The 21944-nt window shown below is 37.5% G+C and overlaps 1 protein-coding gene across 1 annotated transcript in view; it reads left to right on the top strand.

Annotated features, from left to right (window-relative positions):
- Positions 1-6298: 6298 nt before the first annotated feature.
- Positions 6299-21944, top strand: part of MAP3K2 (mitogen-activated protein kinase kinase kinase 2) — a gene marked incomplete at its 3' end in the record, with an annotated part of 32443 nt that continues 16797 nt past the window's right edge. The window contains exons 1-5 of the mRNA XM_084245087.1: positions 6299-6412; positions 7326-7366; positions 8438-8537; positions 14577-14690; positions 15047-15134. Of these exons, the coding sequence (XP_084101213.1) occupies positions 6320-6412; positions 7326-7366; positions 8438-8537; positions 14577-14690; positions 15047-15134 (436 nt within the window). The 5' untranslated portion in view covers positions 6299-6319. The remainder of the gene's footprint in view (positions 6413-7325; positions 7367-8437; positions 8538-14576; positions 14691-15046; positions 15135-21944) is intronic.

The following is a 21944-nucleotide window of genomic DNA, read 5'->3' as shown; positions in this document are numbered from 1 at the left end:
ACATTCTCCCTGACGTTTACTTCTCTGCCATAATTTCCATTTATTGCTTACACAGAGCCTCAGGATTAAGCAGAGATGAAAACCAAGGGCCTTCTCAGGCCTTTCTTGAGTATGCAGCAGTACTGGGCATTTGTGTGACTTCTAGATTCCCAGAAATCTATTGGAGCTTTTCAAAGGTGCCCATTGATATCAGCTTTTTCTAAAAAAACAAACAAAAACTGGGCCTCCCCTGGTGGTGCAGGTGGTTTAGCGCCGCACTAAGAAGCTGTCCGCAGCCTCTGTAGTGCCGGTTTGATCCCGGCCGGCCGGCGAGGGTCCCACCTGGCGCGGCAGACCTCTCCTGTCACATCTGCTGCTCCCCTCAGCAGTGTATTTCGTCAGTCTGCCTGTTGTGTTCCCGCTCTGTCTCTGGTGAATTCTCTCACCCTCCCGTGAATCTGGCCTGTACCCCAGTTCTTGTACAAACAAACAAACAAATAAATAAATAAGTAAATCTTAAAAAAAAACTTTTTAAAAAGAACTATTTTTGTGTAGAAGAATTGGGGTGCAGGTCAGAGGTGTGGGGGTAGTGAAAGGATTCATCAGAGAGACACAGTGGGCAGCAGAACAGGCAGATCCACTAAAATACACTGCTAAGGGGAGCAATGGGGGAGACAGGAGAGGTCTACTGTGCTGTATGTGGGTTATCTCCTTGGCCAGGGATCAAACTCAGGCTGTCACGGTGATAGTGCTGAGACTTAACCCTTACACCATCACGGAGGCCCTTAAAAAAACTGTTTAATCTGTTGTTTGCCCCAGCTGTTCCCTCTTTCTTTAGCCAGTTGAAATATGCAACAATTGGCCCTGATTGGCCTCAACAAATATCCCAGCCTCTTGCACTGGAAATGCTTTGAGTCAGGTTAAGTAAAGATAGCTTGCAAGAGTGGTTTGCCAGCAAACCCCTAGACAGGTCAAGTAATGACAGTGTTTGGGGAATCGGACATTGAAGGCCATTTAATTCCATTTTCTACTCTCTAGTGACTGCTAGGCTGCTCATTTTCAGTGTTTGTGGGCTGTTGGTTTATGTTGCTACTTTGGAGCTGGGGGGAGGGTATGGGGAGATAGAAACAGAGGTCAGAACACCACAAAGCTCTCTTTTTTACCAAGATTCTGAAATAAGCAGCAGATTGCTGCTTAGCCTTTGGTTAATTCCAGAGTTCTGAAAAGTTGATTCTGACAATTTTTTCTTTTATGGGAGAAAATTTGTGTAGATCTTTACAACTTTGCTGACATCCTTCCTTTTGTTTCTAAACATTATGACTTTTTTCACTTATATTTGTCATTGCAAATTATTTCATTAGTCCATATTCCCTCAAAATCTCTCCCTCTCTGTAGTTCATTCTCATTAACTGAATAGCTGAAAAAAATCTCTCCCTAGCAAGATGTGGTAAGTATTATTACTGTATATTTCTCATTAGTATTGTTTATACTGACTTTTTTCTTTTGTAGATGCTGCTTTTGTCTCTCCTTAATTAATACATTAATCTTTTTACCTTCCAAGGCATTAAAGAATGCTGATGGGAGAACCATTTCCTTAATTTTCAGATTGTGGAGCTGGTTACCATGATGGGTGAGTTCAAACTGAATGTGTTCTCATTTATAATTAAAGGATAAAATGGGGGAAGAAGAAATTTTCTCTGTGTATGGTAAACTTTTTGATAGACATGTAGTAGATTTATGTAATATTTATTAGTGGATTTTTAGTTAAAGCACTTTTGTACTTGTTACAATTTGGGGATAATTGTTTTGTGCAAGACATAGTAGGGATATTCAGAATAACTGTTAAGCTGGGCTGTGATTTTTCTTAGAGACCAATAGCAGTGAGACTATTTGATAAACCTGACTTTTAAATGTTGAATGGATGCTGAGGAATAAGTTGTTATAATTACCCAACAATGTAATAATATAGATAGATTAAGGAAAATAGCAACATAAAAATAATTGTAAATTGTTACACGAGTCGGAAATCATCGATGCTTGAGGAGGGTATGCTTTACAACTCTTGTGAATGTTCTGTGATACCATGTTAATGGAAAGGGAGACTGAGGTATGGGAGTGGGTTGTAGGTATTCAGTTTACATGCCATTTGTATTCGTCTTTATCTCCTTTTTCTTTTCTCCTTGGAGTTTAGGATTCCACTGTAAGGCAAGCACTGGACAGGGAAACACTAAGAAAGAAAGGAAAGGATCAATGGCCTGCCTTTTCGTAAATGGGGAAAAGGTGGCTGTTTTTAAACTTAGACTGTTCCTGATATCTTTTTTTTTTTCCCAAGCGATTTTTAAAATTTTTTTGCATATCAGAACTGGGGTGTATGCCAGAGGTGCAGGGGGTGGGAGGATTCACCAGAGACAGAGTGGGGAGCAGAACAGATGGATCCACTGAAATATACTGCCGAGGGGAGCAGTGGGTGAGACAGGAGAGGTCTGCTGCTTCATGTGGGTTGCTTCCTGGCCAGGGATCAAACTCAGGCTGTAGCAGTGATAGCTCTGAAACTTAACCTCTAGGCCACCAGGGAGGCCCCATGTTCCTGATGCCTTAACTGATGTGTACTTGCCAGTGTCTGTCTTTGTCCTGCTGCTCCTGCCCCTCACACATATTCTTAGATGTATATATGTGACATTGTAGGCCAAAGAATTTGAATTTGTCTGTGTTCTTTTTTTTTTTAAAGATTTATTTTATTATGCATACAAGAACTGGGGTACAGGCCAGAGGTGTGGGGGTGGTGGTGAGAGGATTCACCAGAGACAGAGTAGGGAACAGAACAGGAAGACTGACTGAAATACATTGCTGAGGGGAGTAGCGGGCAAGACAGGAGAGGTCTGTTGCGCCATGTGGGTAGCTCCCTGGCCGGGGATCAAACTCGTGCTGCAGTGGCTGTGGATAGCTTCATAGGTTGCGTCTTAACCCTTTGTGCCACCAGGGTGGCCCCATCCGTGTTCTGTAGTGAAAGATCTAGCACATTTTCAATGTGTGTCTACTTGTGGCAAGTGTATAAACCGAAGTGTCACATTCAACTTTAAAAATTTCTCTTTCACACTCTTTTGTAGCCATAGTGCAGTGTCCTCTTGTAGTTCAAATTCTCCACCCTGTTCAGTTTTACCCCCAGTTCCAAATTGGATATCCGTTAACTGAACTCCTATCAACTTTTCAGTTTTATTTCTGTCACTTGCCATCTGAGCCTCATTACCATCCCTGTCAGACGGTACTTCACTATAGTAAGCAACAAAACAAAGAACAGTCATTGCTTCATAGCATATACAAAGATTCTCAAGAAAACCTCCCTGGTGGCGTAGGGGTTAAGTCTCAGCACTATGGAGCTATCACTGCTGTGGCCTGAGTTTGTTCCCAGCCAGGGAGCTAACCCACATATGGCACAGCATACTGCTCCTATCTTGCCCACTGCTCCCCTCAGCAGTGTATTTCAGTACATCTGCCTGTTCTGCCCCTCACTCTGTCTCTGGTTAATCCTCTCATGCCCCACACCGCTGGCCTACATCCCAGTTCTTGAATGTATAAACAAATAAAAATAAATCTTTAAAAATGTAAATGATAGATAATTGAATTTTTTGATTAAGAATGCTGTATACCTGTTCAAGTATATCTAAGTAAACATTTTTAGTAAAAAATTTTACCAAAAAATGCTTACCAAATATTTCAGGTTTTATGCTAAAATACAAGTCCTTTTAACATGTGTCAGAAACGTACTTCTTCTATGTGACTATTAGACTTTCAGACTCTCTGGGCTTTGTCTCTGCCTATTGTGTCATCTTATGATCCTTATGACATTTATAACCTGTCCAATCTGCCTGTGACTGCTATGGGGATTCGTAGAGTAAAACAGTTTAAGAATTTTGTAACAGTGCTTATAGTGTGACTACGTATGTTCACCACTTCGCTTGATGTTTTGTGGATTTGTTAGCTTACCTCTTGGCAGCTGCTTAAAGTAAGTTTCCTACTGGGTTTTCATCTATCCTATGATTCTTCTTCAAGCCAGAAAAAGAAGGAAGTCAAAAGTTTCTCTTTGTATGTTATCTCCCTAGGAAGTAAATGTTACTCAAATCATTCACTTTAGTTTTTTTACATCTGCAATGAAAAATGGTACTCTTTATTTTTAAGTAAGGAAATAAGTATATGTAAATATGTTAAGAGACTTACCAAAGCCTTCCCAGGCATTTATTTACTTTGGTTTTGTGATACTGAATATGTGAAAATGTGTAAATTCGAGTGTTTAAAGTTGTTTTTTCATTTTTTGTAATCTGGGAGGTAATACACAGAGTGATAGTTTCATCCAGTCTTCAACTTTAGCCCATGTTTTAGTGTTCCAAGTTTAATTGCCAGAACAGGGAAGCTGCCCTGAACTGAATAGTGGAGTTTCATATGTTTTAAGGTTTTTTTAATGAAAATAATTAGAAGATAAATTTAATTATTAGTTTCCTTCTCATCAATGTAGAATTAAGGATCTTAATCTTTTTCAGAAAATTTACATCAGATAATTTTATTTCAATTTAGATGATTCAGTTTATTTTTCTATTTTAATTTTTTTTAAGATTTATTTATACAAGCACTGGGTACAGTCAGAAGTGCGAGAGGGTGAGAGAATTCACCAGAGCCAGAGCAGGGAGCAGAACAGGCAGAAGGACCGAAGTACACTGCTGAGGGGAGCAGCGGGCAGCAGGAGAGGTCTGCGCGCCATGCGGGACCCTCCTCCGGTGGCCGGGAGCAGCCGGGGATTGAACCTGCGCTGCAGAGGCTGCGGGCAGCTTCACAACCCAGTGCTCAACCGCTGTGCCACCGGGGAGGCCCTAAATGATTCAGTTTAGATGATACGCAGCTTATTCTTCTCCTAAGGGAAGATTTTTTTTTTTAATCAATAAATAACATAGTCTGACTTGGACCATTAATTTTAAGTTTTAATATGCAATAGTTTCACAGTAAAACAGAATATATTGAGTATTATTAAAAGTTAATACATTAGAGGAGTCTGCTGTTTGTGTTTTTGAGACTGATGAAGCCATTGAATTGCCACATTCTTTTTAATGGTTTCCCCTTAGTAGGTAAAACATGTTTTAGTTATTAACTACTCTGTAACAAATTATTGCTCAATAAAATGGTTGCATTTTATTTTTTTGCGTAGGAGAGCTGGGATGTAGGCCAGAGGTATAGGGGATTAGAGGGCTCACCAGAGAGAGCAGAGCGCAGAACAGGTGGATTTACTGAAATACACTGCTAAATGGAGCAGTGAGCAAGACAGGAGAGGTCTGCTGCACCATATGTGGGTTGAACTGGAGGCCCCTAGAATGGTTACATTTTAAATGTAAGCTGTGAGGTTTCTTGATTCTTTTGTTTACCAGTTGTTGATTATCATTAGTAGAATTGATTTAGTAGTGAAAATTCTCTAGGTTGTTCCTTGAAGTTTCCCAGAAAGCATATAAAGGCATATGAGGAAGCCCATGCTTAGTCTTAGAAAGAAATCTCTCTATTTCAAAGACTAAAAATTCATAGTTCATGATCCTTTCACTCAGTTTTATGGGCCCAGAGCTCTTTCCTAAGGAATAGATTTTCCTTGTTTTGTTACCTTTTAAATTGTGCTTGCTAAGATCATTAAATAGTCTATTAAATATTTTTGTTGTATTGATTCTTATGGTGAATAAGTTCAAGAAAACACTTTCAAATATTAGCAGACCATAATCCAGAGATTAAGCTTTTCTTTGTTTCTAACTTGAAGTACTGATGAAAGAGAAAAAATCTACCTAAGAGGAGAAAGTATACATTGTACAAAAATGAACAATAATGTAAAAAATATGTATTTAAATAAAAAAAGTCTAAAAGGAATTCGGTATTTTGAATATAAATGCTAAATGATAATATATAAAGAAAGTCCCCCCCCCACTTGTTTTAATTAAGATTTTAGATGTTTTGTTTAGGAGTCACAGAAAAGGATTTATTCTAATAAGTCTGTTTTGACCCATATCCTAAGATGTTACATCATTAGAAGAATGATCCTCATGTGTGGATACCTAGTATGATGCCAGTGCTTGAGTCTTGTGCAATTTTAATATTACTTGCTTTAGTTTAAAAAAATAAGATTTTATTTCACAAAAATAGCAGAAGTGTAAGCATTTGAAAATATTCTAGATGTAGTTTTGCCTTAAATTAACACATTTCACACTGTTTTATTATAAATCTTATGTTTGGTGTTATGATAAATACATACTGAGATTACAGTTTTGTATATATTATTTTTAAATACCCAGATGATCAGCAAGCTTTGAACTCAATCATGCAAGATTTGGCTGTTCTTCATAAGGCCAGTCGACCTGCATTATCATTACAGGAAAACAGAAAAACAAAATCTTTATCTCCCAAAAAACAGGTATTTGTTTCAATATATTTCATTAACATATAGTTGTTTTATGAATTATTTTCCTTGACTATTCTGATCTTACAGAGAATTTGTTTAAACTGTTTTGCTTTCCCTTCTTTATTTTTTTATTTTTTATTTTTTTTGAAGATTCATTTATTTATTTATACAAGCACTGGGTTTAGTCAGAAGTGCGGAGAGAATTCACCAGAGCCAGAGTGGGGAAGAGAACAGGCAGACTGACTGACATACACTGCTGAGGGGAGCAGCGGGCGTGGCAGGAGAGGTCTGCGCGCCATGTGGGACCCTCACCAGTGGCCGGGGATTGAACCGGCTCTGCAGAGGCTGCAGGCAGCTTCGCAGCCCAGCGCTCAACCACTGTGCCACCAGGGGAGACCCTGCTTTCCCTTTTTTTAAATGTAGCATTTTGTTGTTCGCTATATATTTTTCCAGAAGGTTATGTGTTTTTCAAAAATGACAGTTTCCTTCAATGTGGTAACTGTTCCCCAAGCTGATACTTCATCCATTAAAACTCTTAAAATTAGGCAAATTGTTTTATTTAAAACAATCTGTTCTGTATATTTACAAATCAGAGTTGGTTTAATATTTAAAAATAAAATTTGTTAGGCATGGCCAACATGACAAGTGTAAATAAATTTTTCTGTACTCCCTTCTAACAGGGTAGGCAATGTCTCATACCCACAGTGCCCTCACTAATAGATCTCAGTACTCTTTCCAGTTGGGCCCAGATTCAGCAACATAAATAACAATTCAGCTCTTTGGCAGACACTGTAAATTGATTGGCGTTGACACTGCAAATGAAACCTCATACCCACTCTGCTCTATTTTAAATAGACAACCAAGAGAAAAATGATTTAGAAATTATATCTTAGTTCTGAAGTGATGATGTATTATTTCTTTACAGAATGATGTCCGAGTCAAATTTGAACATAGAGGAGAAAAACGGTAAGGAAGGAAACAGTACATTGCAGTGTGTTGATATAACCAAATGGGTGTCCTAGTTTTAAACCATTAGAGATTCTTTATAGATATAATGAAGGTTCATGGCTTTTATATTGAGAATGGAGTAGTCTTTGGTAATGTGAAACATCTACTTAGACTTAAGATAGAATCTGTCAAAATTAGGCTAGATATTAGAAATGATTAATACTTTCACTTTGCAATATTAGGAAATAATATTACATAATGCAATCTTTAAATGTTACCATTTCCTTTTATTTTTAATATACTCAATTGAAATTCAGTATATTTCTCCTTATCACAGTTGTATCACTCCTTTTTTTTTTTATTAAAGATTTATTTACTTATGCATACAAGACCTGGGGTACATACAAGGCCACCTTACATATGCTACTTCTGGCATACAAGGCCAGAGGTGTGGGGGCGAGGGTGAAAGTATCCACCAGAGACAGAGTGGGGATCAGAACAGGCAGACTGACTGACATACATTGCTGAGGGTAGCAGCAGAATAGACAGGAGAGGTCTGCTGCACCATGTGGGTAGCTCCCTGGCTGGGCATTGAACTCGTGCTGCAGTGGCTGCAGATAGCTTCATAGTGCTGCTACTTAACCCCTAGCACCATGAGGGAGGCCCTCACTCCTTTAGATACTATACAGAATTTAGGTATGTGGACTTATTCTTGATTTTGATTATTTTCAAGAGACCTCAGTCATATGATATAGGTTTAATTAGTAACATTGAGGGAGGGGAGCTTGAAAGGTAGCGGTCAGTTATTTAGCAGAGATGTAAATTTAACCATCAGGATCTCAGTGCAGTGGTGGAGGTGGAAGTGGTTAGTTGCCAGCAGCTAGCACTGAGACTTAACCCCTAGGCCACCAAGGAGGCTCAGATTTTTTGAGCTTTGTTGAGAATATACTTTATTAAAAATGATCCATTGTAGAGTTCAAGTGCATATTTGTTTACTTAATTTTGTGTTTTTCCTATCTAAGAAGTAACTGTCCAAGTTACGGTATTTATGCTTAAGAAAATAAAATATCTTAAAATCTCTCTCTATAGAATCCTTCAGTTCCCCAGGCCAGTTAAATTAGAAGACCTGAGGTCTAAAGCTAAAATTGCTTTTGGACAGTCCATGGATCTACATTATACCAATAACGAGGTAAACCTATACAGCTTAACTTTAAGTAGCTCTGATTTTGAAAAGTAATGTGTTCATTTAAGAGATGGTTTTAGGACTGCTGTACTTTTATTTGGGGCTTGATAAAGGATATGATATGTTTGAGGAGTAAACTATGTATAAATTTGTAAATTTTGACTGATTAAAATTGATTTTTTTCCATTGTGGAAATATTAAAAGGTGCTATCTGCAAATAATTAAATGAGAACCTATGAAAAGGGGAAACGTATGTATTATTTAGAAGTTTTTTTTCCCCTCAAGTTTCCAATATTTACTAATCAGTGTAAATCCGAACACATTGCACCAATATGTAGTTAGAGAGCAAGTATTTCCTGGCTAGGTGGAAAATTGCATAGATGGCTTCTGGAAGACCTTCATTTTTAGTAGCTTATAGTGAAATACTTCATTTAGAAGTCTGACCTTCTTCCTTCAATTTGCTATCATCTGTATTTACTGAGTAGAACTTGTATTGCTCATTGGAACTCAGTGCGTTCCAGGTTCTGGGTTATTCTTTTTGTCTCAGCTGATACCTGGGTTGAACAAAGACAGACACATGACATCTAGCACTGTTGTAATACCTCTGGCTTCAATAAATACAAAGAGGGGGATCAGGGTAGGCAGCTTCTTGGCCTGCTTTATGATCTGGCAGAGAAGTTTGCTACTTATTTATAATTTATTTTTACTCTATGTAGTATGTCAATTAACTGTTTTTTCTTCCCATACTCTACTTGTATACAGAGACAGTAGAACTTTGTAGTCAGAAAGTTTGGTTAAAACTTAAAGGATTATTTTTGTTAGGGCATAATTAGATTATTAAGGATTATTTTTGTTGGTTAGGGCATAATTAGATTATTATGTATATTTGACAGTCATATGAGATAGTAAGGACTTGCTCTGGCACTGAGGAACTCGGTGTTCTGGAGAAACCCTTTTTGAACCTGTAAAATTTGGATTGTACTACATGATCTGAGGTTTCTTTTGGATACTATGGGGTTTCAAGAACTTGAGATCTTAAAATTTTCAGGGGTAATTCATTGAATTCATTAATATGTTGGTTTTTTTCCCTTTAGAAAATACTTTTGTATTTGCCAGACATAATGTTTAAGTTTCATTACATTAAGTTTCATTACCAGACATAATGTTTAAGTTTCATTACTGAAACTTAAAAAGTACAAAAAACCAACTGTGAAAATAATTTGAGGGAAGAATATTTCTGGTAGAGCAGCTTGAGAGCAATAAATCCAAAGATCCTAAGATAGAAAAGAGTTCTCTTTTTCAGAAATAGGAAAGGTACCAGTGGAAACACAGTGACGGTGGAGAGCTTAGTAAAAATTTGAGAAAATACGTGAAAGTGCTTTGCATAGATAAAGCATTGTACTAATAAAAATGTTTGGAAAAAAAGTAAATTATTTATAATTTATAGAAAAAGAATATGCTAATATAGCTTGTTTAAAGAAACAACTTGCAGCTGAAACAGAAAATATTGTGAGAGAAGTGAAAATCCATATCTGAACAATTACTATCCCTGAACAAACTGATGAGCACTATACTGTTACAACACCTTCAGCTTTTATTTTTTAATACAACTGTGGTTCTCACTTAACCATCAGTATCTCTTCTTGTTCAGTTCTATGCCCTATGTTGGCACTTTTTTCTGTTTGTACTGGCCTGATTTCCAACTGCCAGCACCTGAGACTGAGGCCTTTCCAGAGATAAACTGGGGTAGGAGTGAAGGAGACCAAAATGAGTCTCCAGGATGGGATACCACTTACTGACAGTGGTAATTTGCTGGGTAATACATTCTTATGGACCACCTTTCCCCCTACCTGTGTTTTCCTAGTATCTTTTCTGTATGAACCAACTCGAACTTGAATCTTTATCTCATGATGAGTCTAGGGAAACCCAGGCATATCTTAAATATTTTTGTTTGAAGTTGTATCATAAAAAACTTTTAAATGCCAAGATACATTGAGACTACAGTATTGTCTTGATAGGTCTATCAAAAATCTAGTAGGTGTACCGAAAGAAATGAGGTTAGTTTTTCATAATTTGTTATGTTGTATCTGTTCTAACACCCAGAATTGTGGTTTCTTTTGAGTTCTGCCAATTTGTTTAATAATTTTATCTAGAGTTTTCTTGAGGATTGGCATTACATTAACTGATCTGTAGTTTTAGGAACCTTCTCCTGTTTTCTAAAATAAGAAATTTTCAGTTTCTTTTTCTTAGACTTTCTGAAGTATTTCTGGGAGTGGTCTGTCATATCTGGGTGGCCTTTTTTGGCAGGAATGTGGTAGAGGAGGCATTAGGGTAAGATTATATTGTTTAAAATTTCTTGCAACTCAGAGATTCTTTGAGAATCTGTGATTCTGTGAGTTAACCATGTCCTGATTCATATCATGACAACTCAGTCCATGCTCTAAGATATTGGGGGTATGAGGGAAAAAAATTAGAAGGGATGTTAGTTTGGTGGACCTGTGGAAAAACAAAAAAACTTGTGCTGGTTATTATTGTGGTTCTATAAATATTATTTATCTAGTGTAATGTAAATTCCTCTGTTCTGAAAGAACCATTCCATAAATTTCTAGTTTTCCAGAATCAAAACAACCAGGAAATTTAAGCTGGGATTGGTTGGATTTGCCAGTTGATCTTTTCTTCATCCAATAAAGTGTCAGGGGTGTGCGTGTTGTCATGGGGGCATAGATGTGGGTGTAAGTTAAGCGGGGTTTCTAAGGTCTTTCCCAGTTTTACATGGACGAGAGGAAAACCTTTTTAGAAACTATTATAATTTTTCACTGTGGAAAGTCAAGAAAATCTCTTTTTAAGTTTAGGTTCTAATTGATGGTTTGGGAACTTGGTTTTTGGCTTCCTTTCTAGAAAGGATTTATAGTTACATACAACTGATTCACCCATAATAAGTGAGAGGGAAATAGATTTAATGAAATCTGAAATAAATTCACCAAGCAGGAAAATATTCTGTGATTTATTTAGTATAATTTAGACAGTCAGGGACTTGTTCTTGGCTCTTAACCCTCATGTTACATCTGTAATAGGTGACCCTAGAACATGCATGGCATCACATTAGAACCACAGCCCTGGCTGCTGCTCCAGGCACTTCTCTAGAATGCTTAAAATTCACAGGAGCAAACTGGAGATAAGCAGAATCATATACATTATTTTCTTTTTTAGATTTATTTTATTTATGTACACAGAACTGGGATATAGTCCAGAGGTGGGGGTGGGGGGAAGGATTTATCAGAGACAGAGTGAGGAGCAGGACAGGTGGATTCACTGAAATACACTGCTGCGGGGGGGAAGTAGGCAAGACAGGAGAGGTCTGCTGCACCATGTGGGTAGCTCCCTGGCCTGGGATCAAACTCATGTGTTGCAGTGGCTGGTGATAGCTTCATAGTGCTGAGACTTAACCCCTTGTGCCACCAGGGAGGCCCTATATTGTTTGTTACTGTGATTTAAAGTAGTGTTTTCCCCCCAAAAGCAACAAAATCTTGAAGTAAACAATCCAATTATAAATACATGTGTAAGTAAAATTAAATACTAAGGTAAGCTCTTCAAATGAAAAAATTGGCAGAACAACCCTTATCATTGCTTTACAATATTTACTAGTGCTTAATGTGTAATAATAAATAATGTTGATGATAAGAAAAAGATGTTCTTTTTTTTTTTTTTTTTTTAAGATTTATTTATTTATTTATACAAGCACTGGGTACAGTCGGAAGCGCGGGAGGGTGAGAGAATTCACCAGAGCCAGAGCAGGGAGCAGAGCAGACAGAAGGACCGAAGTACACTGCTGAGGGGAGCAGCGGGCGGCAGGAGAGGTCTGCGCACCATGTGGGACCCTCCTCCGGTGGCCGGGGAGCAGCCAGGGATTGAACCGGCGCTGCAGAGGCTGCAGGCAGCTTCGCAACCCAGCCCTCAAATGCTGCGCCACCAGGGAGGCTCCAGGAAAAAGATGTTCTTGATAGGAAATCAAAAGGATTTAATTAAGTAAATCAGGTTGTTCTAGTTAATGTTCCTTCTTTTTATTAGAAGAGATTTCTCACAGAAAAAAAATGTCCTGGTTATTAGATAATTTGTGGTCGTAGATACAAAAAAATTAGCTACAATTTGGGACTGTATTTTCAAGTACAGAGGAAATAAATGTAAGCGGATTGTATGATGAAATTCACATTAGTCCTGTTTTTTGTTTGTGTCTGGTAGCCTTTCTTAAAATAAGGAAGTTTTTTCATAAAGAAATCTGCAGAGAATGAATGCATACTATGTCATCTAGTGAGTTTGGATATGTAGGTAGCTTTCCCCTATGCTACTTGCTCAACAGTATTTTCCTAGTGTTTGCTCTTTGCCATATGCTTTGTATTAATTGCTGGTGTGAGGTGTTCTTGTTCTATAGGAATTTATATATCCGAGGACGCAGAACTAAGTAGACATTTTGCATTTGTATGACTTTATCAGATAATGTGCTTATTAATTAAGAGCAGACTAACAAGGGTGGAATATGTTCTTCTGTTTTTATTCCATCCATTTTTTAATGAAATGGAATATACTTGGAAGGTTATTGACAGTCATTTTAAGCTACATTTTTCTTTAAAAAAAAAAAAAGGAAAGAGGTTTTAATTTACTTCAATTGTGTGAGTTATCCTTTCTCTTTTCTCAGGTGCTTTTGTCCTCTTTTTTTTTTTTTTTTTTTTTTTTTTTTTTTTTTTTAATAGAGGCATGTTTTATTTATTTGTTTGTTTGTTTTGTTTATACAAGCACTGGGTACAGTCAGAAGCGCGGGAGGGTGAGAGAATTCACCAGAGCCAGAGCGGGGAGCAGAGCAGGCAGAAGGACCGAAGTACACTGCTGAGGGGAGCAGCGGGCGGCAGGAGAGGTCTGCGCGCCATGTGGGACCCTCCTCCGGTGGCCGGGGAGCAGCTGGGGATTGAACCGGCGCCGCAGAGGCCACGGGCAGCTTCGCAACCCAGCGCTCAACCGCTGCGCCACCGGGGAGGCCCGCTTTTGTCCTCTTTAATGTCTGATCCATGAGAGGATTAATAAAAGCAGATTTCCACATTCAGGTTTACTCTGAGATGAATGACTCATTTAGCTTATTTGTTTTAGAATGTAATGGTCAAGTCACAGGGTCATAGATAGGAGCCCCCAGTGGAATGTAGATTGCGAGTGCATGCGCCCTCCCATGGCAGCTGTCACTTAAGCTCATTGTGCTTAGATGTTGATTAGCACACTTGGTAAGAATGTAAATCTGTGGTTACTAGTGAATAAAAACTGAAAGTTGTATCAATGCAGATGCGAGAATATACCTTTATTTCATACAGTTATTGTGTGTACTCATTTCATGCTGTTTTGGAGTAAAGATACTGTAACTTAAGTTTAGCAATATTATAGCGATATCCTAGAAAATTAATTTTTTTTAAAGATTCGTTTATTTTTATACAAGAGCTGGGGTATAGGCCAGAGGTGCGGGAGCGTGAGAGGATTCACCAGAGACAGTGCAGGGAGCAGAACAGGCAGACGACTGAAATACACTGCTCAGGGGAGCAGCAGGCGCAACAGGAGAGGTCTGCTTGCCATGTGGGATTCTTGCCGGTTGTGGGGATTGAACCCACACTCCAGAGGCTGCAGACAGCTTCACAGTGCGGCGCTCAACCCACTGTGCCACCGGGGAAGCCCTAGAAAATTAATTTTAATCTTTTGTGTTTTCTAGAGGAATTTAATGATTATTAAAGCAAAAAATATTGTCCATATTGGTTCTATAATCTTAGTGGTGGTAGAGTGGGGAAAACAAAACAATAGATAACATTTATTGATTCAGAATTTCATTATATTAACAAATCAAAGAGTGGTATCTTGAGTTTTATAATTCTGCATATATAATAGAGATTTTATATATATAATATATATATATAATATATATATAATATATATATATATATATAAAATAATCTCTTGGAAGGAGTTGACCTGGTGAGATGGTTGCATGACTCCCTGTGTTCCTTTTTTGTCTAGTTGGTAATTCCATTAACAACCCAAGATGACTTGGACAAAGCTGTGGAACTACTGGATCGTAGTGTTCATATGAAAAGTCTCAAGATATTACTTGTAATAAATGGAAGTACACAGGTATGAGTCAGGTATTTTTCAGTAAGGATTATAGGACTTACACCTGTAAGTCAGTATATAAAACAGTTATGTTCTAGAATCATTTATGTATTTTCAATATGATTAAATTTAAACTTATACATTGTAATAGCTATATTTTAATTTTCTCAAAACTATATAGCCAAAATATGTATAATGTACATATAAAACCATTAGAAACTATAAACTTAGGAAGAATTACTTTAGAATTAAAGTTTCAAAGAGTAAATTAGACCTACAAACAATATAGACTATCTAGGTTGTATTTGGTAGGGGGAGGATTCCGTTTAAAGACGTGAGGGGAAAGAATATCATTAATCATCTTTTTCCCTTTGCAGGCTAGTAATTTAGAACCATTGTCATCACTGGAAGATTTGGATAACACAGTATTTGGAGCAGAGAGGAAAAAACGGCTTTCTATAATAGGTAAGAAAACTAGTGTCTGAATCATATTATGGATGGTTTTTCAGTTTCTTCTCCACCCTTTAATGTAGGATAACACCCAACTATAACCCTGATATATAGTGGCCTGTCTTTGTACTTGATCTCAGTTAACTGTGCTCTAGTATCTGCGATCCCTTGGAAAGTTATTCAGTTATTACAGAATTTGTAATCTCAACTTCAAAATTTCTTTCTTTATATAACCAGGGTATTTTACTGTTTAACAAACTCAAACACAGCCTCAAAGAGGTTTTAATTGTACAAATAAACTGAAGGGGAAAATTAAAAGGTGTAATTGTAATATGTTAAGATTAACAGATGGAGTAAGTTCATATGCCTTTTTCTTAAGTTTTAGTTTTTACCAGTAATGTTATAAAAATAGTTGCTTTATTATTTATTATGCTTTGTTATAACTTTATTAGTAGCTAGTTTTTGTCACTAAGAATTATGATGTAATTAAGCTTATGATATAAAGGAAAATGGATCTTGTGTGCTGGGTTTCCTCGCCTAATAGAGAAGCATGGATTGGACAGAGGTGCTCTCAGCTATCCAGTTTCTGTGTACCTTCAATTTGTATAAAACCTTGATCACCTACATTGTATTATGTAGTTCAAAAACCACTGGAATAAATGTTTGTTTTTTTTTTTTAAGATTTATTTATTTATACAACAACCGGGGTACAGGCCAGATGCGCGGGAGGGTGAGAGGATTCACCAGAGACAGAGCAGGGTACAGAACAGGCAGACTGAGGAAATAAACTGCTGAGGGGAGCAGCGGGAGAGACAGGAGAGGTGTGCCGCGCCATGTGGGATTCTCGCCAGCTGGGATCGAACTGGCGCTGCGGAGGCTGCGGACAGCTTCACAGCGCAGCACTCAACCGCCTGTGCCACCAGGCACGGCAGACCTCTCCTTCCATGCCCGCTGCTCCCCTCAGCAGTGTATTTCGTCAGTTTGCCTGTTCTGTTCCCCACTCTATCTCTGGTGAATCCTCTCACCCTCCCTCGCATCTGGCCTGTACCCTGGTTCTTGTATAAATAAATAAATAAATAAACAAATAAATCTTAAAAAAAAAGATTTATTTATTTATGCATACAAGAACTGGGGTGTAAGCCAGAGGTGCAGGGGGTGAGCGAATTCACCATACAGAGTGGGGAGCAGAACAGGCAGATGTACAGAAATACACTGCTGAGGGGAATAGCTGGCAAGACAGGAGGCACCATATGGGTTAGCTCCCTGGCCATCCCGGGATCGAACTCGTGTTGCAGTGGCTGCCGATTCCTTGATAGAGCTATCTTTAACCCCTGTGCTACCAGGGAGGCCCTGGTATAAATGTTCTTAACAGATAAGATAGTGGACATGGTCAGTGAAAATATCATGAAAACATGCAAAGGATGAATTTGAAGGGGAAAAGTGGAAGAATAGGTAAGAATGAATAGAGGTGAAGCAGGAGAATGGGACAAAATGAGAGATGTGGTTGAGAATATAAGATGGCTGGCAACAGAAGAGGAATGCATTAACATTCCTTAAACAAAAGATTAAGTTGGCATGTAAACCACCAAAAAAGATTTGTTATTTATCTTCTTTTGGTCTCCAGAAGAAGCTGTTTTATGACTGCTTACTTGTAAATGTCTGTCTTACGTAAGTCCTTCTTTCGATTTCAGAAATGCTGGAATTGTGAGCAGCAAAGATGACATTTTGATGTATATTTTCATTTGTATACATTTTGATATCATTTAAAATTTGGGTGAAATAACATTAGGAATACCTGGATTCAAATTCTAGCTCTGTAACCCAAGACTAGCAACTTTGTCCTCATATTTAAGTCATGGAATTGTTAGAGCAATAAATTAGGACAACACTTAGAAACTACATTTTCCTTTTCAAAGTAGAAAGCATGTCTTTTTAATCATACATTTCTTTATTTCCTTATCACCTTGTAGTACCTATAATTTTAAAGTAATAGATTGCCAATTCACTTTTATAGCATTGGACAGAACAAGCTTTAAATATATTAAATTGGTGCTTTAAAAATTGAAACTATTGAGGGCCTCCCCGGTGGCTCAGCAGTTGAGCACTCGGCTGCGAAGCTGCCTGCAGCCTCTGCAGCGCCGGTTCTATCCCCGGCCGGCCAGCCAGCGAGGGTCCCACATGGTGCGCAGACCTCTCCTGCCTCACCTGCTGCTCCCCTCAGCAGTGTATTTCGTCTGTCTGTCTGTTCTGCTCCCTGCTCTGGCTTTGGTAAGTTCTTTCACTCTTCCGCGCTTGTGACTGTACCCAGTGCTTGTATAAATAAATAAATTAATCTTTAAAAAAAATTAAAATTATTGAATATCTCACTTTTATTCTAGTTCTAAGTATTGTTGTTTGACTTCAGTGCTAGCATAAAAAGAGATTGGATATTATAATGTAAAAAATTACTGGTCTTTTATTGGCACCTCTTTATACTTGGAATGGCTTTGGTATACATTACCATTATATTTTTCCTTTAATTATTTTCATAAAAATAATTAAATGCTAGAGGAAAATCTTCTTTTGGGATAAAAATATTTGCAGGTATGGCAGTCTTGACCAAGAATGCATGAAAACTGGCTTATAAAGTAAGGAGATGAAGAAATTTTTTTTTTTTTTTTTTGCATTCTCACCACTTTTATTCAACACTACATGAGAAATCCAAGCATTTGCAATAAAAATGAAAAGATATAAAAGTTAAAAATGAATAAAGTTTTCTATTTGAAAATGGCATGATTGTTTACAAAAGCAATTGCAAGGAACCTAAAAAGCTACTATAAGGGAAATTGTAAGATACAAGGGGGATAGGTGTGGTGTGGTAACACACACCTGAAGAGCTATGGTCCTACACTTTTGAATTATGTAGAGCTTTGTAAACTATTATTATTATTTTTTTTTTTACATAGCAATGCTTTATTTTTTTTTTTATAGATTTTATTGTTATATTCCCCATACAATTGCAGCCCCCCATTCTGACCCCAGTCCCTCCCCTCCCGCCCCCGCCCCCCTAAAAGTGTCTCTGGTTCATAGTTTTTTGTTGATTTTGATTTTCACTTTCTTATATTCATTTTCCTGGTCCCTTATTTAAGTTTTCTAGATTCCTGCTATGAGTGAGACCATCCGGTATTTTTCTTTTTCTTTTTGGCTTATTTCGCTGAGCATGATCCCTTCCAGCGCCATCCATGTTGCTGCAAATTGCATGTGTTTATCTTTTTTGAATGCTGAGTAATATTCCATGGTATATATGTACCACATCTTCTTGATCCAGTCATCTATTTTTGGGCATTTGGGTTGTTTCCAAAGCTTAGCTATTGTAAACAGTGCTGCTATAAACATAGGGGTGCAGGTGTTCTTTGGAATTGATGTTTCTGTGTCCTTTGGGTAAATACCTAGGAGTGGAATTGCTGGATCATATGGAAGCTCTATGTTTAGTAGGTCCAGAAATCTCCACACAGCTCTCCACAGTGGTTGGACCAGTTTGCACTCCCACCAACAGTGCAGAAGAGTTCCTTTTTCTCCACACCCTCGCCAACATTTGTTGTTGCTAGTTTTTTTAATATGTGCCATTCTCACTGGTGTAAGATGGTATCTCATGGTAGTTTTGATTTGCATTTCCCTGATGGCAAGTGATGTTGAACATTTTTTCATATGCCTGTTGGCGATTTGCATTTCCTCTTCAGAGAAGTTTCTTTTTAGCTCTTCTGCCCATTTTTTGACTGGATTATTTTCTTTGTTGTTGTTGAGTCTCATCAGCTCTTTGCAGATTTTTGTGATCAGTCCTTTATCATTAGTGTTGGGTGCAAAAATGTTCTCCCAGTGGGTGGGGTTTCTCTTTGTTTTTGTTATTGTCTTTAATTTGATGTAGTCCCAGCTGTTTATCTTTGCCTTCACTATCACTGCTTTGGGTGATGTGTCTGTAAAGATGTCTTTGATGTGCAAATCACGTAGTGTTTTGCCTATATTTCCTTCTATATATTTTATGGTTTCAGGTCTTATGTCTAGTTCTTTAATCCATTTTGAGTTGATTTTTGTGTATGGTGTGAGGTAGTGGTCAAGCTTCATTCTTTTGCATGTAGTGACCCAGTTTTCCCAGCACCATTTATTGAACAAACTTTCTTTACTCCAATGCATAGTCTTTGCTCCTTTGTCAAAGATTACTTGACCATAAATCTGTGGGTTTATTTCTGGATTTTCTATTCGATTCCATTGGTCTGTATGTCTGTTCTTGTTCCAATACCATGCAGTTTTGATGATTATGGCTTTGTAGTAGAGTTTGAAGTCTGGGAGTGTGATGCCTCCATTCCCTTCTTTTTTTTTCAGGAGAGCTTTGGCTATTCGGGGTTTTTTGTGATTCCATATGAATTTCATGAATAATTGTTCTATTTCTTTGAAGAATGACATTGAAATTTTGATTGGAATAGCATTGAATCTGTATATTGCTTTTGGAAGGATGGCCATTTTAATAATATTTATTCTTCCAATCCATGAGCAGGGGATGTCTCTCCATTTCTTTGTGTCTTCTTCTATTTCTTTTAACAGTGTTTTATAGTTTTCTTTGTATAGGTCCTTTACCTCTTTTGTTAGATTTATTCCCAAATATTTGATTTTTTTTGTTTCAATAACAAAAGGGATGGTTTTTTTGATTTCTTCTTCTTCAGATTTATTGTTTGTGTATAGGAAGGCTACTGACTTTTGCGTGTTGATTTTGTATCCTGCCACTTTACTGAACTGATTGATGAGTTGAATTAGCTTTTCTGTGGAGTTTTTGGGGTTCTCTATGTATAATATCATATCGTCTGCAAATAGTGATAGTTTGACTTCTTCTTTTCCTATTTGGATTCCTTGGATGTCTTTCTCTTGTCTTATTGCCCTGGCTAGGACTTCCAGTATTATATTGAAAAGCAGTGGTGAGAGTGGACATCCTTGTCTTGTTGCAGATCTTAATGGAATTGCTTTCAGCTTTTCACCATTGAGAATGATACTGGCTGTTGGCTTGTCATAGATGGCCTTTATGATGTTGAGGTATGTTCCTTGTATCCCAAGAATTTCAAGGGCTTTTATCATGAATGGGTGTTGCACTTTGTCGAAAGCTTTCTCAGCATCTATTGATATTATCATATGGTTTTTATATTTCTTTTTGTTGATGTGTTGGATAACGTTGATTGATTTTCGGATGTTAAACCATCCTTGTGTCCCTGGAATGAATCCTACTTGGTCGTGGTGAATTATCTTATGGATACATTGTTGGATTCTGATAGCTAAAATTTTATTGAGGATTTTTGCATCAGTGTTCATTAGGGAGATTGGCCTGTAGTTTTCCTTTTTTGTGTTGTCCTTGTTCGGTTTTGGTATTAGTGTGATGTTGGCTTCATAGAACGTGTTTGATATTGTCCCTTCCTTCTCAATTTTTTGGAAGAGTTTGTGAAAGATAGGCACTAATTCGTCTCTGAATGTTTGGTAGAATTCATTTGTAAATCCATCAGGTCCTGGGCTTTTGTTTTTGGGGAGGTTTTTGATTACCATTTCAATTTCGCTAATTGTAATTGGTCTGTTTAGGTGTTCTATTTCTTCTTTATCTAGCTTTGGGTGATTGTAGAGTTGTAGGAATTTGTCCATCTCCTCTAGATTGTTAAACTTGTTTCCATATAACTGTTCATAGTAGTTACTGATTATTCTTTTGATTTCTGCTGTGTCCGTTGTGATTTCTCCTCTTTCATTGATGATCCTGTTTATTTGTGCTTTCTCCCTTTTTTCCTTTGTGAGCCTGGCTAGGGGTTTGTCTATTTTATTGATTTTTTCAAAGAACCAGCTCTTGGTTTCATTGATCTTTTGGATTGTTTTTTTGGTTTCAATTTCATTTATTTCTGCTTTGGTTTTTATTATTTCTTTTCTTCTACTGGTTTTGGGGTTTTTTTGTTGTTCTTTTTCTAGATCTTTGAGCTTCGAGATTAGGTTGTTTCTTTGCGTTCTTTCTTGTTTCTTGATGTGAGCTTCTATTGCTATATATTTTCCTCTTATTACTGCTTTTGCTGCATCCCATACATTTAGGATATTGGTGTCCTCCTTGTCGTTCAATTCCAAAAAATTTTTAATTTCTTCTTTGATCTCCTCATTAGTCCAATGGTCTTCCAGTAGTGTGGTTTTTAATCTCCATGAGGTAGGAAAGTTCCTTGTCTTCTTTTTATGGTTTATTTCTAGTTTGATGCCTTCATGGTCAGAAAAGATGGTTGATATGATTTCAATCTTGGTGTATCTGTTGATGCTTGTCTTGTGCCCCAGTATGTGATCGATCCTGGAGAATGATCCGTGTGCGCTTGAGAAAAATGTGTACTCAGTTTTTTTGGGGTTTAGTGTTCTATAGATGTCTGTTAAGCCCAATTGCTCTAGGTCCTTATTTAGAGCTTTGGTTTCTTTACTTATTTTTTGTCTTGTTGATCTATCCATTGTTGATAGTGGTGTGTTGAAGTCTCCCACTACGTATGTGTTTTCTCTGATGTCTGTTTTCAGAGAGGACAACAGTTGTCTGATATATTTTGGTGCTCCTTCGTTTGGTGAGTATATGTTAATGAGTGTTATTTCTTCTTGAAGTATTGTCCCCTTGATCATAATGTAGTGACCATTGGGGTCTCTTTTTATCTTTTTGAGTTTGAAATCTGTTTTATCTGATATAAGTATAGCTGTTCCTGCTTTCTTTTTTGGTCCATTTGCTTGTAGGATTGTTTTCCATCCTTTAACTTTGAGCCTATTTTTATTTTTGTAGCTAAATGTGTTTCCTGGAGACAGCAA

Source organism: Talpa europaea (assembly GCF_964194135.1).
Source record: "Talpa europaea genome assembly, chromosome: 1".
Taxonomy (NCBI): domain Eukaryota; kingdom Metazoa; phylum Chordata; class Mammalia; order Eulipotyphla; family Talpidae; genus Talpa; species Talpa europaea.
Note: the sequence above shows the minus strand (reverse complement) of the source record. Positions and strands in the feature narration are given on the sequence as shown.